Source organism: Denticeps clupeoides, chromosome 17 (genome assembly GCF_900700375.1).
Source record: "Denticeps clupeoides chromosome 17, fDenClu1.1, whole genome shotgun sequence".
In the NCBI taxonomy this organism is placed as follows: Eukaryota; Metazoa; Chordata; class Actinopteri; order Clupeiformes; family Denticipitidae; genus Denticeps; species Denticeps clupeoides.
In genome coordinates, this window is record NC_041723.1 from 9,344,011 (window position 1) to 9,361,609 (window position 17,599).

General features: G+C 51.7%; 1 protein-coding gene across 5 annotated transcripts in view; it reads right to left on the reverse strand.

The window, feature by feature from the left end:
• znf423 (zinc finger protein 423) overlaps positions 1-12,657 on the reverse strand; it is a 122,170-nt gene extending 109,513 nt beyond the window's left edge. For 4 of the 5 annotated variants that reach the window (XM_028957602.1, XM_028957601.1, XM_028957599.1 and 1 more), the window contains exon 1: positions 11,597-12,657. In XM_028957602.1, the coding sequence (XP_028813435.1) occupies positions 11,597-11,636 (40 nt within the window). In that variant the 5' untranslated portion in view covers positions 11,637-12,657. The remainder of the gene's footprint in view (positions 1-11,596) is intronic. The other variant, XM_028957600.1, reaches the window with a different exon arrangement.
• Positions 12,658-17,599: the final 4,942 nt, after the last annotated feature.

The following is a 17,599-nucleotide window of genomic DNA, read 5'->3' on the forward strand; positions in this document are numbered from 1 at the left end:
TTGTTAGCATGTTTGAGTGATTCCATATATGCATGTAACCTTTTGCATATACACGTATGTCAGTGTTGCATCTGTGTAAACATGTTACGCATGCTGTGTGTGTGTGTGTGTGTGTGTGTGTGTGATAGTGGATATAGGGTTGTAAGCTTAGCCCTACTGCTGGCCCCCGGCCATTCAGTCTGATTAAGTCTTCTACACTTAAGGGATAAAACCCTTCTCTCCCTCACTCTCCCTCTGGAAGCCATTACCAGACCCCATTTGCACCTATGTTTGAGTGTGTGTGTGTGTGTGTGTGTGTGTGTGTGTGTGTCTGAACGGAATGAAACCATCAGAAGAACTGTGTATGTGCATAGATTTCCTACTTCTGTCCTGCAGGAAACAAATCAGCAGTCATATACCCTGGGACATCTGGATGTCAGTTTCTTGTTCAGGTTCCCTTATTAACCAAACCCTACCTTCCGAAAACACACATTCATGCAGTATATCTACACACAGGATAAAAATCACCTGCACATAAAATCTTGGGGACAATTGGCTTTTTTATTTCAATTTACCACAAAAAGCTGTATGTTTTTTAAAAGCTGCATGTACAGACACACACACAGCTTAATTGCACTACTTGTCACTGCAGAAATATCATATATATTATTATTATCAGATCAGCATAAATAATTTTGGAGCTTTATTTAGTCATCATTCTAAGGTAATAACCCCCCCCCCCCTTAAATTTCAAACACACACACACACACACGCCAGGCTCTCAAGCACAGCTAGCCTGTCATAAAGGAATAGTGGAGCGCTTAAAAAAAAAAAACAGAGAGTCTTTCGTTTCCAGATAATTAATAAAAGATAAAAGCCTGACTTGTTCTGCATGGCTTAATGGCTTTTAATAGCGGGAAGAGCGACAGGAACATGCGCGCCCAGTCTCCGGGCGCTGGCCCCGGCCCTCTGGGGACGGACTCAAATTGAAGGAGCGGAGCGGCGCTTGTGCACGCGCACACACACACACACACACAAGGGTTACACTCAAACGGTTACACACACAAATGCATACACATGCATTCACATGAAAAGCAGCGCAGATATTAAGCATATGCACAGACACAAACTTGCGTATGCACATACACACACACACACACACACACACACCACATTCACACAAACATAGAACACATGTACAGACAAAAAAAATGTATTCTGATACGGGACATGCTCACACTCACAACTGACACAAACACAACTGTGGTTTACTTTATTACTCGGTCACATGCAACAAACCTTCAACACACACACACACACACACACACACACACTCCTGCAGCGGCAGTCAGAGTGAACCACACTGCAGCAACAATGCTGGCACAGGTTTACAGTAGAGCAGGTAAACAAACAACGGCGCGGCGAGCCAGACGCCGTCACGACGCGTAAGCAAATATTTACACTCAGACGGTCATTAGTCACACAGCAAGTGACAGGACCGGCGGTGACGCATCGATTTCTCCTCTCCAACAATCGTTTCCTTCCGTTTCTTTGTCCGTCGGCCTCCTTCTGCAGCTTTCGCTCGACCCCATTTATCTCCCCCCCCCCCACATCTTGGCCACCTCCCTGAATGACAGGGATGAGAATTCCCAGGGCGCATCGCTGCGTGACGCTCCACGCAGAGTTGCGGGCTGAGTGTGTGCGGCTGCAGTTCTTATCGCTCAAATGGGTCACTGTGTCCAATCAGGCTTTGGAGGGGGGGGGGCTCGTGAGGGTGTGTTGCTGGCATTTCCTGCTGGACAGGACGCAGCCGTCGGGGCTCCGCCCACTGCCACCTCTCGCCTGGATCCGAGGCCTCGCTCCGATTGGCTGCCCGCTGCGTCGGCACTGGACACTAGCGATCCGCAGGCCGAGCCGCCCCCCCCCCCTCCGCAGTGGCTTCGACTTCAATGGCCCATCCTCCAAGCCGCAGCCAGGGGACGGGGACAGAAGCTGATTAACCAAATACTTTTATCAGCAGAGAAACCGTCCCGCTACACAAAACCGCCTTAAAAAAAAAAAAAAAAAAACCACCACCACTGGCCAGAAAAATGCTGATGGCAGAGAGGAACAATAATCCCTGATGAGCCCCCGTACCGCGCGCCATACTGTGTCCTCGCCGACACCCTCTACCCCTCCGGAAGGGCGGAGCCTGGCGGCAAGGCACGGTGTGCCGGTGATGGGTTTATGGATTCAGATCTTAAGCACAATATACTGGTACTAGAAAGTGTAGGAACGGAAAGACCTGCGCGGCTGGAGAGAGGGAGGAGAAAGGAGTGGGTGGGAGGAATGGAGAGAGCTGGAGTGGGAGGGAGGCGAGCGGCGAGGCTTCCTCCGGCACTTGGTTGAAGCCCAGAGGAGAACCCGCCGGTCGGTCCGATGCCGGGGATGAGGCTTACGAGCCTCCCCCTCGCTCTCTGGAACCGGAGGAGATCGGGGCACTGAGCTGCTGACGGGCTGACTTGACCCGAGACCCCGACTCCAGAACAGAGCGAGTGCGGCAACAGAGGACGGGCTGAAGCTTAGCGGCCCTGCCAGGCCGGACCGGGCCTGGAATTCCAGAAGTGACGGACGTGTGAGGAGCCGCACACGCCAGACTCACACTTTTTAAACATTAAATAAAGTCCTCTATTCTAACAAATAACCAATACAGTTTAGAGCTCTTATGTTCATTAGAAAGTTTTTTCACTTTCGTTTTCAGGATTTTTTGGGCTGTGCATCAATCACAGCTCAGATGCACTGGAGTCTTTGATTTCACTATAATAGCTACATCACATTAGCTTCATTGCAAGTTTCTAGTTTAATCACTGAGTGCACAGAAAAATTATTTTATTTGGCAAACACGTGTTACTAATATTAATAAATGGGTTTATTTAAAAATGGGTTTACATGGTTTTCCAATAAACCTGCTAGACGGAGCATCCATTTTTTGCAGGTGTGATTGGCGCTTTAGATTAGGGGCGGGGTCTCGGCACCTTTAGAAATTTGGCTGAACGGACACAATTCGTCTCAGAACGCCGTGCTTTACTCCTTTCCACAATAATTTTGGAAAATGATTCCGTGTAAATGATTACACTGAAGATTAATTTATGAATATTGTGCATACTATTTTTAAATATAGCTGGTGTAATAAAAATAATAATAAAACGTGTTGCAAATAAAACCAGAATACAAGCTCAGACACAAACTCCCACCATAACAGAACATCTATATGTCAGTAAAGATCGGTCACGAATTATCACCACAGCAAACTCAACCACCCTAACATATTTTCCAGGACTTCACATGCCACCATTATAAAAGGTGTGTGTGTGTATGTGTGTGTGCAAAGTTTCTCTCACACATTCCCTATTTTTCTCGAGCACATGGCACATTCCTGGCAAGAAGCAGCGGTGGTTCCCGCTCCTGCCGTCAGCAGACGTTTCCTGAGGAAAGCCCTGCGCGCCGAGTCAACTCACCCCTCTTCCTCCTCGTCCCGCCCCTCCCGAGCGCGTCCCGTGACGCTACCTTTGTCTGCGGCACCCCAAAACTCGTGCCGCTCGGATGAAGCGCCGAAGGCTTCTGGAAGTTTGGGTGTACGTGGCCTGCGCCTGTGAAGTGCTACGTTGAGGGACATTACAGGCGCGCTTTCCATCCGTCGCCCCTGTCAAATGTGAGAGGGGAACGCGTTCGCGAGACACCAAGAAAAGCAGACCGGCACGCCGCCACGCCTTCTCCTCCGCCCCGCCGTCGGCCTCCATCTGCACCCGCTCCGAAGGCTCCGATTCGCCGCCCGTGACCTCGGAGGAAGAAGGCCTCTCAGGACTTAATGGTCTTTGGAGACCCTCCAGAAATAGTAGCGTACGACCAACAATACCCACGCTGAGCTGCAGAGGAGAAGGAGATAACACGCACGCCTACACACACGCACGCGCGCATACGGCTGGACGGTAGAGAAAAGCCCGAGCTGCTCAGGAGAGGGGGGTGGGGGGTGGGGGGTAAAATGAAAAGCCTTAATTGCCTTATCCTGTAGAACAGGCTTGGGAGCGCTTTTTGACTTCATACTCCAATTTCACGCTAAGGCATTATTTAGTTTGATACAGACTTGATTAGGCATTACAGCGAGTCCCTTTCTCTGGCAGCTTTGTGGCTCTTCATGTCACTGGAGGACAGATTAACTGAGCAATCGCGCTCCTTCCGAGACCACTGGAGGGTTTGTTTGCTCATGTTCCGCAATTGACTTTTTCTTTTGTCAAGTTCTTTTTTTTTTTTTTTTTTATATCCCTCTTGCCCTGCGACCAAAAGGCATTTGCTGGTTACGCCGGGGTCGGGACCCCAACCAGCCAACCAAACCCAGACAAGAGAAGTAACATGGAAGAGAATTTTAAATCGCCCTTAACCCAGAACCCCCAAGTAGTCTCTTCCTCTTTCAAATATCCCAACTTCAAATAGGACCAGGCCCACCCCCCGGCCAGAGCTCCCGATAAAGCTGCTGCTTTACAGCACTGATCTCAGAGCAGTGAACACGAATGATCTGTGAATTATGGATCATTAGCACATGAGCCCAGACACGATGCCACCCAGTAGGTGCCAAGTTAGAATTCTAAAAGAAGCTCGGCCTTTCCTGCAAACTCCTAACAGCAGATTCAATCTGACTCTAGAACCATGGCGGTTTTACGGCATCCTGTCCACGTTCCTCAGTGACCACAAAAATATCCAGAGGCCTGCTGATAATCTAGCCAGGAAGAAGGAAGACAATTTAAGACGTCTTAGTACAGATAATAGGTTACGTTAACTGCAATTTTAGATAGACAACTGCAACTTTATTCATGGTTTTTTACAAAATAATTTCCACAATTCATTTTTTTCATTACCATATGTTCTCTGAAATTTCTGTGAAAACGTGAAGAATGTTCAGTACGTAAGGTACGAGGTTCAGTACGTAAAACCAAGCAAAGATGCTACATACCGCTCTAGTTTTAAACAGTGTACTTGTAAACGTAGATTTCCCCACGCTGTCTCATGAACTGCGTTACACATTCATACGTAAATCAGATTTCATTTACTTCTGCATGGCTTTTCATGTTTATTTCGTGTTCCAAAACTTATCAAACGAATCAAATCGCGAGACCAGTGAAGGATACACTGAAATAAAAAAGGTGCCAATTATTAGGCCAACTTGGATTGTCAGGAATCGGCTAGGCAAAATAACTGGTGGATAACACGCCCACTTTTGTTGCTCTACACCTTCATGAAACTCCACGCCCTCTCTACCCTGGTATAAATACCATCATTAAATGCAAAGTGTCACTCTGCATCAGCCTACACAACTGTGCTCTGCACAACGTTTTTGGTCAGTATTGTAGAAACACCTCTGCACCAAACCTGCAGTTGTGGAATAGGAGAACCGTTGAAGAAATGATGGACATGAGAAGAGAAAGAAAAGAAAAAAAGCTCTACACCAAATGGAAACCAGCTCCTACGTTCACGGAGTTACGGGATCTACCGGGGGGGGGGGGGGGGGGGGGGGGGGGGGGGTCCGAGCAGAGCCCACCGGCCATCAAACAGGGCTCGACGATTCTCACCAAGGCTTCGCGCTGGCTCCGGACCGGCGTCTCCCCGAGCGACCTATCAACACAGACGGGCAGCGGCAGGCCGGAGAAGCTCTACATTTTTAAAGGAGCCGTCCGACAATAGGCAGACTCCCGCAGTACACAAGCCCTCCGCCCCGCCATATCCTATTCTCTTTCTGCCCCACTCCTGCACACCAGTAGCACCCTGTTTGATGGCGACATGAAGCATTTATTAGCGCCGAGAGGGAGAAGATGGAGGGGAGGAAAATAAATAAAGTTTTTCGTCGGCATTAAGGATTTTTCAAAAATTTCACAATCCTTCACCCGTCCTGCATCAGACGGTTTTGTGGCCGCGGAGGTCTTAATGTATTCCTGAGCAAGGCTTGCAAAGATGGGCAGATCAATCCTACCTCATCAGGAGACTTGTAGTATTGATGGAGAAACAAAAAAAAAAAAAAAAAAAAGGGGGGGGGGGTTGATTTTGATTTAATTTGCCATTTCCTGAATTTCATTACGCTGGTTAGTGATTCATGTCGTCATGAACCCCGCAGGTATCTGCTCAGACGGACTTGAATTGAACTGTCTGCTTAACGGGCGAGTAACTCGAATCGCCAAACGTCAACCATTGCACAATCCAGAGAAATATATAGTCTACAAATGGGGCCGAACACAAACTTGGTACTGCCATAACTTCCCGCCCTGCTCCTTTTCAAAAGGGGGACAGATAAATCCCCTACAAATGGGAGAAAGTGCTTTACAACAGGACGTTGGCATTACGCACGGGCAAAGGGGATCATGGGAAGGGAGTGAAAGCGAGAGCTCCGTCACTCCGGGCCCTTCTGGGAGCGCGGCGAATGCGAGAAGCGCTGGCGAACAATGCGCGCATGTTAGGAGAAAATGCACCATAGAAACCAGACTTTTAACTGGCAAATGAAAACATCTTAAGGCACTCACTCGCTTTGTAAACGTCATTATTGCCCATCTTTCCTTTTCTCCCGCCCGTCTCGCTTTTTGTCCCGAGCTCTGAGACGGAGAGCAACTTTAATTGTTTCTTCACTATCATCCCGCTGTTTGCACAGTTTATTATTCCGGCCTCGGCGGGAGGTCCTCGCTTTTTGACGGGGAAATTGAATGAAAAGGAGTAAGAGGGGGGGGGCAAAAAAAAAAAAAAAAAAAAAAGAAAGAAAGAAAGAAAGAGGCCTGACTCGGGCATAAAGGAGCGGCGTACAATGACGGCCTAATTCTGACCGAGCCAAACACTCCTGCGTGAGCGTCTGGCCCGAGAATTAAGAGGCGCGGTGTCGCGGCTTAAACCGTTTTGGGAGATGACACGGCAGGCTGGATGGAGGCTCTTTTTTTTTTTATATATATATATATACGGGGGACTGTACCGGAGAAGCCCCCCCCCCCCCCCCCCCCCCAACACATACTCACTCACATACTCAGCCACTGGAGCGCACGTTCTTCAATGGTCCCGACTGTCACTAAATGATATCATCATATGAGAACCTTTTTTGGTTCATTAAAGCGGTTAAGACCACGACCTCATCTGCACTACGAATGAAGTCTTTCTGCATTCATAAAAGGGGGACGGAATTGGCTAAATAAAAGTAGATGGTATGAATGGACATTTCGGCGTGAACGTCTGTACCGGCACCCACTCCACATGGCCCGCCTGGCGTAATCGGGTCCCTCTCCCAAAAACCGCCAGATGGAGGTCGACTTGGACGGGAGCGCTGCATTATTCATCTGCGCCTTTCGGATGTCTTCATCCCGGCGCCCGACCCCGGTTTCACGCATGTAAATACGCGGCGAGTTGAACGCGGAGTAAAGTCAGCTCCACTCAGCACAGCGAATGGCAACGCGGCGCCAGGGGCACTCCAGTCAGCCGACAGAGTTCTTCGACTCTTTTGTTCGAAAAACTTCTCTCCCTTTTCCTTTTTTTTTCTTCCCTTTTTTCCACGGGCAGTGAAATCGATAGGTTGGAGAACGGCGCGGCGGGAGTCGCGGCGGAGCGCCGAGGCTGCGCGCACGGGTGTGTGGGCACCCGCTTTCACGCGCAGGGGCGAGAGGAGCACTCGGGCCCTCCGGCTCTGCGAAGCCTCGGCTGGCCTCGGACGCCGGGGCGGGGAGAGGGGGCGCCGCCGGGAGGCCGCCGGGGTCGGCAGGGGTCGGGCCGGCGCCGAAGCTCTTCATTAGCGGCCTCTGCCGCCAACTCCCTACCACCGCCCCCAACACAGGGCCCCCGATAAATATATGCATCAGCCAGGTGTAGCGGGCCGGCTCTAATTGCCCCCTTCCCTTATGTTTAATGTACGGGCCCGAGCAGCGCGGCGGGGTCACCGAGCGGTGGAGGCGCGGCGAAGCGGGTTGCATGCGGAACGGGCGGAGAGAAGCACAAAAAAAAAAAAAAAAAAAAAGTGAAATTAGGTTGACGTCCTCGGCACTCCAGCGGGGACCCTACAAAGCGGAAGGCCCCGGACGCACGCAGTCACTTCGTACGTAAGCGGCCCCTCAACGCGCCGGAGCGAACGCTGGCGCTGACACCAACACGGGAAAGCCATTACACCGCCGCCGCCAAATATCAAACATAATTGGCGTTACAGGAGACGAGAAGAGGAGGCGTCTTCAGGAAGGAACTTCGCTTCAGCTACTTCCTCTCGACTCTGCGTACGGCCTTTTTTTCCCAGAATGCCCGGGAAAGGGCAGCTGTTTAAGTCCTGGTGGCTTTTTTTTGGCTTTTTTTTGGCGTGCCAGGCGCTTGTTTTTTAATCTGCCCGCTGCAGCAGCGCAATCCGGGTTTCAGAGCGGCGCGTCTTAGAGCGTCGAGCCCCTGCAGGGAGGGCCTGGCGGGGGAGCGGCGCTTGGCAGGCCACGGGGCGGGGAAACGGGGGTGCGGGGGCGGGGAAACGGGGGTGCGGTAAATTTTGTCCAGTTTCTAAAATTTTTTTAAAAAACTTAAATATATATAAATAATTAGCAGCGACGGCACCGAGCGGAATTATTGGTAGCCGACATCGACTTCAGAGGCGGCGCGCCGGGCCTAGCGCGGTCCTGAGCGCGCCGCGGTTCCGGCCCGCCGCGTCCGCGCCGCAGATAAACCCGCCGGCTAAGCCGGTAGGATGGCAAGCGCCACGACTGAGCTCTTACATCACGACAGATCCTTCAACTCAAACTAGCAGGCGCGCCGCTGATAAGGAGTCGTCACTGGCAGACACATCGGCCGCCGGGGAGGCCGCCCCGCCCCGCCCCGCCCCGCCTCCTGCAGGGGCCGCTGCCGAGGCGCCGCCGTAGCCGCGGTTAAAACCCCAAACAAAGCGCCACTGTCGCTTCCTGAACTTGGGGGAAAAGTGCTTGTATGGGGTGTGTGTGTGTGTGTGTGTGTGTGTGTGTGTGTGTGTGTGTGTGTGTGAGAGCTGGAATTGCTGCTGAGATGGAACCAGCACTCGGTTCTCCTCGACGCTCCTGCAGGAACGTTTAACTCATCACGCGCGCCGCGAACTCCAGGAAAAACGAGGGGTGCAAAAATCTATCTTGCGGTTCATGTCCCATTAGCTCAAAATACACACACACACACACACACACACACACACACAGAGTCCCTGTTAGTCTTACTCACACGCAAGTCACATCCCAGAAGGGAAAAGGGGAAAATCTGGTGACGGTCCAGCGTGACGCCAGCGTGTTAAACGTAAACACGCGTCCGTAATCGCTGGCAGACGAAAACCCACAAACGTTACAAACGCTCGCGGTGTCACAATTAACGGCGGTGAACGCGTCGGCCCCCGATTACGACAACCAACTGACCACTGAAACGCCTGGCAGCCGCCCCGGTGACGAGCAGGCGGCAGCAGGTGAGGGGGGCGTCCGGGGAGGAAGATCTACGTGAAGCCGCGCGAAGGGCCGCATCAAGCGGAAGAACGGAAAGTGTCGACCACAGCGGGCCGAAGCGCGCCGCCTGGCTCGCGGCATCGTGCCAGTTAGCAAGCAGGGGACGGGAGAAGCACGCGTATACGGTGGCAGCAGCGCTGATACCAACTAACCACGCAAAATTATGCAAAAATAATATCTATCTATATATGGCTGAATAACAGAGCATTTCGTTCAAACGTTAGCAAGTCTGCCAGAAACACGTTAAGTAAACCCGCATCCCACTCGCATCCACACATGCGATTGTTACGTACAGCGCGGCGGCGTTTCTCGCGGGCATTCATGATGTGAAGAAGAATTTGAGCGTTCCAATTTAAAACTCATTATTTCCGCTCTTTATTTAGCGTTAATTACAGCCAATCATTTTACAGTTGAGAAACTAAACTTGAGCAATGAGAGCACACACACACACACACACTGATGGAATGCCCCGCCCCGCCCCGCCCCGCCTCACAGGTTAAAGGTCTGATGTGATTTGATTGACCGTAAACGGCCGGAGAAACAGCGGCTCGCTCTCCATCCTCTGTCATGTGCAGTCGTTCCCCCTTAACGTCCTGCAAATGAAGAGGATTTATTAATGTGTAATTAAGTAATAATCATCGCTACATAATGCATGAAGCCCTCGCGGGGACGGCGGAGATACGAGACCGAGCCGGCCCGGCCAATCGCGCGCCGCGCAGACGCACATTAAGTAGGGATTAATTGGGAGAAATAATATTTTGATAAGCGCCCACACTCTCTCTCTCTCTCTCCTCCCTCCACCGCCCCCCCATCGCCGCCTCCACCGGCGCCGTGCCGCGGCTCGGCTGCAGGCCTCCGAAGCGTTTCAGGATTCAGGGGTTGGAGCGTGCCGCTAGGCGCGTCGGGAGGGGTCGGGACGGGTCGGGACGGGATGTGGGGGGGTGAATGTCACCGGGACGCGGGAACACGGATGACACCCCCAGGACACGCCAGTCGGCGGGGTGAAGGTGTTGTGGCGGTGATAGGGCGCCCCGCGTTTGTCTGGGGCCTCCCGACGCAGCGTCCGCGCATTTCTTCATCCCGCGGCTCCGCCTCCAGATGACGGGCGTACGGGGCGATCGATTAATTACCAGCCAGCGGCACTGAGAGTGGGCGCTGGAGTGGAGTTCATGATAGTGGGGTGGGGGGGGGGGACTGGCTAGACGGCTTATTTTACACGCACCGCCAGAGTCGCTTTACAGAGGTCGTGACATCTCCCGCGCCAGGCCGGCAGGCCGCCGCGCCTACAAAACACTTCGCGCCATTCCCACTCACCGTTACACAACCAGGGCCGCTCAAATAGTCCCGCTTCTTCATACGAGGTGCGCCTTGAACCCCCAAAACACCGGGGTTCAGAACCCTTCCGAGCAGAAACCCGGCACAGACGGTCACCGTTAATTAAAACCAAAAAACTAGTAATCGTGGGGGGAGGGCGCCCTGATATTGGACCACATGGTCACCCCTGCGCCCATCTGGTTTCTGTGGGGGTGAAGGTGCCAAGCGCACCCTTCTCCACCCCCCCCCAAAAAAAAATGAAAAAAGAAAGTCACCAGCATTCACCGCCACGGGGTCGCTGTGGAAACCACTTCCAAGAACACCAAAGACGTGACCCCGAGAGGTCGTACATGTACCCCCGAACCGAGCTCCACTCACCACTGGAGGGTCCCTTGGCCCACGGGCCTGCAACAGAACTCGCGCAATAATAAAGATGACGTGCGAGGGTGAACGCGCGGTTCGCGTTTAATCACGGCGATTGGCCCGTGGAACGGAGTTTCTACACAGATCCCACTCGTGACCACGACCCACGTGCCACCCGAACCCTCAGGCAGCACCTGCGGGCGGCGAGGCGAGCAGGTGAAGCTCATCATGCGCGCTCGGCGGGCCAAATTTCACAAATCACGGGTGGACGAGGGAGGAAATGAAAAAATCTGGCGTATTTTTATTATTATTTTTTTTTTTACAACAACCCGCCAAACGCGGCGGTGAAATCTGATTGGTCACGCCGCTTTTTTTTTTTTTTTTTTTTTAAACCCCACGTCTCCATTACATGCGGGGCGAAAAAAAAAAAAACCCACTCACACACAACCAAAACTTACCTTTAACCGAGCGTGGCTTGGCCTGCTTTCGCCTGGACATAGTGGGGTTTTTTTCTGGTCTCTCTGACGTTCGCGCCGCTGTTGTCTAAGAATAAACCACCATGCGCTGCGTGGCCCTTTTTTCTCGCCGCTGCTTCCACTTCGCCTGTTGCAATGCGGCAACTTCGCGTCCCGAGACGCGCCGAGAATCCCGGCCACGCAACTTCTACCTGTAGATTTAATCTTCCAAAAAAAGAATAAAAAGGTGGATGTCGGAACTTGTCGCCGCTTCTTCTTCTTCTTCTTCTTCTAGTTGGGTGGACGCGTGGCGACGCGGTCCTTTTGTTTTCCTCCGGAGCGGCTCAGGAGCGGCTTCCCTCTGGCCGGTGCGCGCGGGGTCCGAGTGGGTCCCCCCCACGCCACGCCACGCCACGCAACGCCAAAAAAATTCCCCACACTCCCCCCCTCTCACGCACGCACCCCCGCGCCGGCGGCAACACCTGACGGCGCCGAACCGGTCCGGTACCGCCGAACCGCGCGTTACTTCGCGGAAGGTGCCGTCTTCCCGAGCATGTTCGCCGCCGGGGACGCAGTTGCTGGGATTTCTTGTTTTTTTTTTCCTCTCCTCCGTTTTTCTTCCTTCCTCTCTCTCTCTTTCTCTCTCTCTTCTTCTTCTTCTTCTTCTTTTTTTGCTTCTTTAATTCCTAAAAGCCGCGAGTGTTCCGCGCCGGAGAACCCCGCTCCCCCTTTTTCTTTGTCCTGACTCTGGTCTTCCCTCCGCCTCCCGATCCGACTGCTGGCGGGGCTGCGGCGCAGACACACATAATAAAGGCAGGCTTGGCTGGAAATGTAGCCGCGTCCCAGCAGGAGGATGTGAGAGTCGGGTCCCGGCGGGGGAGCGCTCTGATCCCGCAGGGAGCTCCGCGCAGCCTGGGCTGAGCAGAGAAGAGCCAACAGCACCGAGCCATGGTCAGCGGTGGAAACTGCAGCTCAACTCGCGGCGGCGGCGGCGGCTGCTGCGGCGGCGGCGGCGGCTTCGAGGAACCTCGGCGGAGCGAGAGGAGGGAAGACGGCGCGGAGCCGAGCGGAGCCGAGCGGGCGGGCGCGCGCCCCGCGTTCCCCGGGACGCGGCGCGTTTTTTCCCGGTGCGTTCGCGCGGCGCGTCGTTACGCGCGCACGGACGCGTGCAAACGTTGTTGTTGTTGGTGGTGGTGTTTTTTTTTTTTTTTTTTTTTACATTTCCGATGCAGGCGCGCGCGGGAAATAAAGAAATCTCCAGCAGGCAACTTGATTGATTTTTTTTTTTTTTTTCATCTCTCAGGCGCCCGGTCGCGCCGAATATGAAATTAAACTCCGTGGATGTCGATTGGGCAAACGCCTATAGATTTTGGGAGGGGTGGTGTTTGTATTTTAGGGTTTTTTTTTTATGTAATGCAGGCTATGTTCGTGTCAGGTCACGTTTTTATTACATGGAAAGTTGAACAGAATCACGAGTGCGCGTGGGTCACGTTTTTTTTTTTTTTTTTTAACCGCAAGTCTCCAAACGCCACATGGTTTTAATAACGCGACTGCGACCGGCGGGAGTCATGGTTCGGATTATAGTCCGGCTGCATTCTACAGAGCTCGGGTCAGATGAATCACGTCCAGGGCGACGCCGGCATCACGGCATCCGTCTCGTCTGCGGGAGGAAGGAGAGAGAATGGAGGAGCTACCACATCGTGCGAGTTTGGGGTTTGGTCCCCTTTCCCTGCCTGAGGCTGAAGTGCCGGGCCGTTGTCATGGATAACGCGCTCCCCGTCTCCATTACCGCTGTGTCGTTAAGGAACGAGCGAGCTTTCTGAATCGTTCAAGGGAACCGACTCACAACGAGTCATTCTCTCGGTAAAGATGCAACATGTGACTTTATTTTTTTTTACTTTGTACTGACAATATAAACGAAGCATATGTAGTATTAGTTGAGGCATAATGTAACTTTTAATGACACAATCATGGCTCAAGTTTGTAAAATTGCGTAAGAGACCTGTGTGTAATAGTGTCAATATAATCAGTACGAGTTCGGGCAGATGATTACAAGATCATTTAAGTGTTAATTATAATTCTAATAATTAGATAATGTAATTGTCACGAAAGTTGTGCACGGAGCCGAGCTGAACCGACTCGCGCGATCCGGTTCGCAGTCGCCCGCCGCGAGTCTCCCGTCAGCGGGGCTCCTCCGCAGATTGAGCCTCGCACCCCCCGCCGCGGAGCGGCCTTTAAAATTGACCCCCCGCGGAGGCCGGGGCCCCTCTCGTCTCGTCTGAACTCCCCCCTGAAATGGCGCTTTTTAAACCGTCTCCGGCGCCCCGGCGAGCGGCCGCTGGCACGGAGGGGTGAAGGCGCTCTGCAGTGGTCCGTCTCTCTCTCTCCCTCCCTCTCTCTCTCCCTCCCTCTCTCTCCCTCTCTCTCTCTCTCTCTCTCTCTGTCCCCAAACCGCCCCTCCTCATCTCGGATGAATACAAAGCGGGGAAAATAGCCCACATTACAAGCTCCTTAAGGGTCAAGGACGGGCGAGGCGTGAATGGCCTGGGAAATAAAAAGGTGGCATTGTTCGGTCACAGAGCGGCCGATTACACCCTCTGTCGCCGCCGCGCGGATTTGCCACTGTCGCTGTTGAGCACGGCGACTCGGACGTGTGGGTGAAATGAATTAAGACGACCCCTCCGGCACAGCAAGCGTGGCCGGAGCCCCGTGTCGGGCTGCTGTACATCATTTAACAGCCTCGGTCCGCAAGTGGCATTCTTTCAAAAACGACGTGTTTACATTAATCCACAAAAAGGAAGGGGGGGGGCACGTTTAATCTGGGTGACTTTTACAACCATGAAGGATGCTGAGAAAGGAACGCGAATATCTTAGAATATGAAAAAGTACATTTCCAATGTGGGTTGAAATGCACTTATAGGCCATAACATTATGACCACAGACAGGTAAAGCAACGAGTACCCTGGTAGAGGGGGTGGGATTTACTAGGCAGCAATATTTGGTCCTTAAAGCTGATGTCTTGGAAGCAGAAAAAAAATAAGCAAGCATACATACATATTTGAGTGGATTGGACAAGAGGCATTTTGGGGTGTCTGCAGCCCTTCTGGGACCTACAAAAAGTTTTTCTAAGGTAGGAAATCCAGTGCACCACTCACTGATGAGTGGGATGCTGGTTCTGAAAGAAAGTTAGCAGAACGCATGGTGCTTTTCTGGCAGACCAGTCACGCTGACCGATGTCCACCACCAACAGTACCTACAATGGGTATATGACTAGTAGAACTGGACTACAGTTGGTCTGCTGGTCTTTCACGGGACAAAGGTGGACTAGCGGGTAAGGAAATGGACCCGTAATTGCCAGTTAGAATCCCAAACTGCCGAGGCGCCACTAAGCAAAGCACCTTCCTCACACACTGCTCCCGGGGCACCTGTCATGCCCACTGCTCACCAAGGGCATTTCGTTGTGTCACCGTCATGTGCTGTGTGACAATCACGTCGCTAGAATGAAGTGATTATATGAATCATATATTTTTTGGAAAGAGGCGGTGTGATGCTTTGATTGATGTCCTGCTAATGTTCGGCTGAGAAGCCTTGGATCCTGCATTCATGTGGATGGTAATCATGGGTCACCTCTACCTAAACATTGTTGCAGGCCAAGTATACAGTTTCACGGAAAATGTTGTGTATATTTGTGACCTTTTGCCCAGTAGACTCAAAAGTTCGATTTCAGTCAAATTTGAGGAAGGCCAACCAGGGCCCAGCAAGGCCTAAACATTGGCTCAGTGTGGCCTTGACAGCTGTGGCTTGGCAGACAATGCACTGGACCGCTCGTGATAGCTTTTGAGCATTTTTTAAAATGAAAAACATAACGATTGGGTACAACTTTTGGGTATTTGTAACTAGAATACTGTCACATCCCCGTCTAGGGGTTGGGAAACCTGACAACAAATGAGGGGAATACACAGATGCCAGGCCCAAGTGAAACATTGTGCTTTTATTTACAGTGAGCAGTGAACAACCTACCAAACCTAAAGCACTATATATACCACAACTACACAACAATCCACAGGAGGACAACACACCAAAGCAGAGACTATACAAATACACGACAAAGCCACACGGCCCAAAGGACGTAACAATAGACACACATGTAGGCCAACCAAGCATTTTTTTTCTTTTGGGCCAGATTTCTTATTGTACACATGAGCAACAGAGGCCTGTATGTCCATTTTTCCTGTTGGTCATCGGTGACACCTTGACACGCTTACATTTGTGGCATTTGGCAGACGCCCTTCTCCAGAGCGACACTGTTGATGGTTAACCAAACAAGGTAATAAATCAACGGTTCGGGAACATTGGGGGAATTCCCATTGCAGGATGAACCTAGGCCAATTAAAATGGCATGTAAGGTCCAGGCGCCTGCTGAGCTCATGCTGATTAATGAAACGCACAGCACTTTTTTGACACTGTTAGTTTTCCTGAAGAAAATTTGGACTTGTAGACTTAGGCTCAAACTCCATATTCTCCATGACAAAACTAAACCAATGCAACTTCCCACAGCCTACCTTCAGAGGCCTGGTCTTGCCTCTGCGGCCGGACTGTTTCGGGGCAAAAGGGGAATCTGCTCAATGTTTGGTGGGCGGCTGATCGGGGTACAGAGGAAACAGAAAGGTGCGACAATAAACATATCTCATGGTTTAGGGCACAGAGTACAATCTACGATAAATAAGGCATACATTTTTTTTCATATGCAACCGTGAAGAATGTGGGAATTTTGTATAAGTTGGTCCAGAAATATATTAGATATGATTCATGGACACATGCATAATTTCTACTTGGGATTTCAAGAGCAAGAGTGTTTTTTTCACCCGCTCATGAATCCAGCCACAATCCCACTTTTCCAGTACAGGGTCGACCACAAAGAAAGAAAATAAAACGGTCCCGAAATAATAACGGTGGGAAAAAAAATGCGTCAAGTTGTGTTTAATTTCTCCCTACACACACGCAGGCCCATTGTAGGAAAAGGTAATTCCCCCGCCATGCCCCGCGCTGGCCCACAAACCTGGGACTTTGTGTTAAACGTCCCCTTTCTTTTCCTGAACACTCTGAAGACCCGCGAGTCTCAGGCTAGCAGCAGCCGTGGCGAACAGAGCCCCGAAAATCCTTCCTAAACACTCCTCCATTGTACTGTCACAAGCCTGGAGAGTTCATGTTATATTTATGTTGCCTACAGCGGCTCCGCTCCGCTCTGTTCTGCTGAACTCTTGCCAACTCCGCCAGGTCCCCCTTCCACAGACAATGTTACATCTCATTGGCTTTGCCCTAGATAGGCTATTTTTATAGGAAATAATTAGACATAACTGATTTAAATACTGCAAAGCCGACAGTCTTTTGTCTCATTAACTGAGTATGTATGCATTATGCATGCTAAGGTGAGACTGGTGGAGACGGTCGTCCCTCCCACCCCCACCCCCTTTTTCTTCATCCTGGCAAAATGTGCAGGGGCTTGGAGGGATGGGGGTGTAAATAAACGTTTGCACACAGGCCGCTCTCTCGCGTTATTTGTGAACTGTACTTCGTGTCTCTCTATCGGGCCGTGGGGCTGGCCCGTTTTTTTTTTTTTTTTAATTGTCAGAAGGCACGAACACGCTATTTGCAGCTGCTGGGGGGGGGGGGGGGGGGGGGGGGGGGACTCTGCCCGGGACTGCTGCGGACCACTGGGATAGAATAATGATGATGATGATGGGGTAAAATGTGAGGGTGGGGGGGCTGTGATGGAGAGAACAGCGCTCTCCCTTACGGTCAGATCAGCGCTCACTTATCTCCCTTTGTCCTTCATCGCTGTCACCGCCGGTGAGGAGAGATAATCTTACATCAGGGACTTTAACGACACCCTCCCCTTCACTTTCCCGACTCAGGTGACGCCGAATCGGATGTGGACCCTGACATCCGATGGGTTTCCGAGGAAAAAGGTCCTGGATTGACTTTACCGCATTCTCATGCCATTAA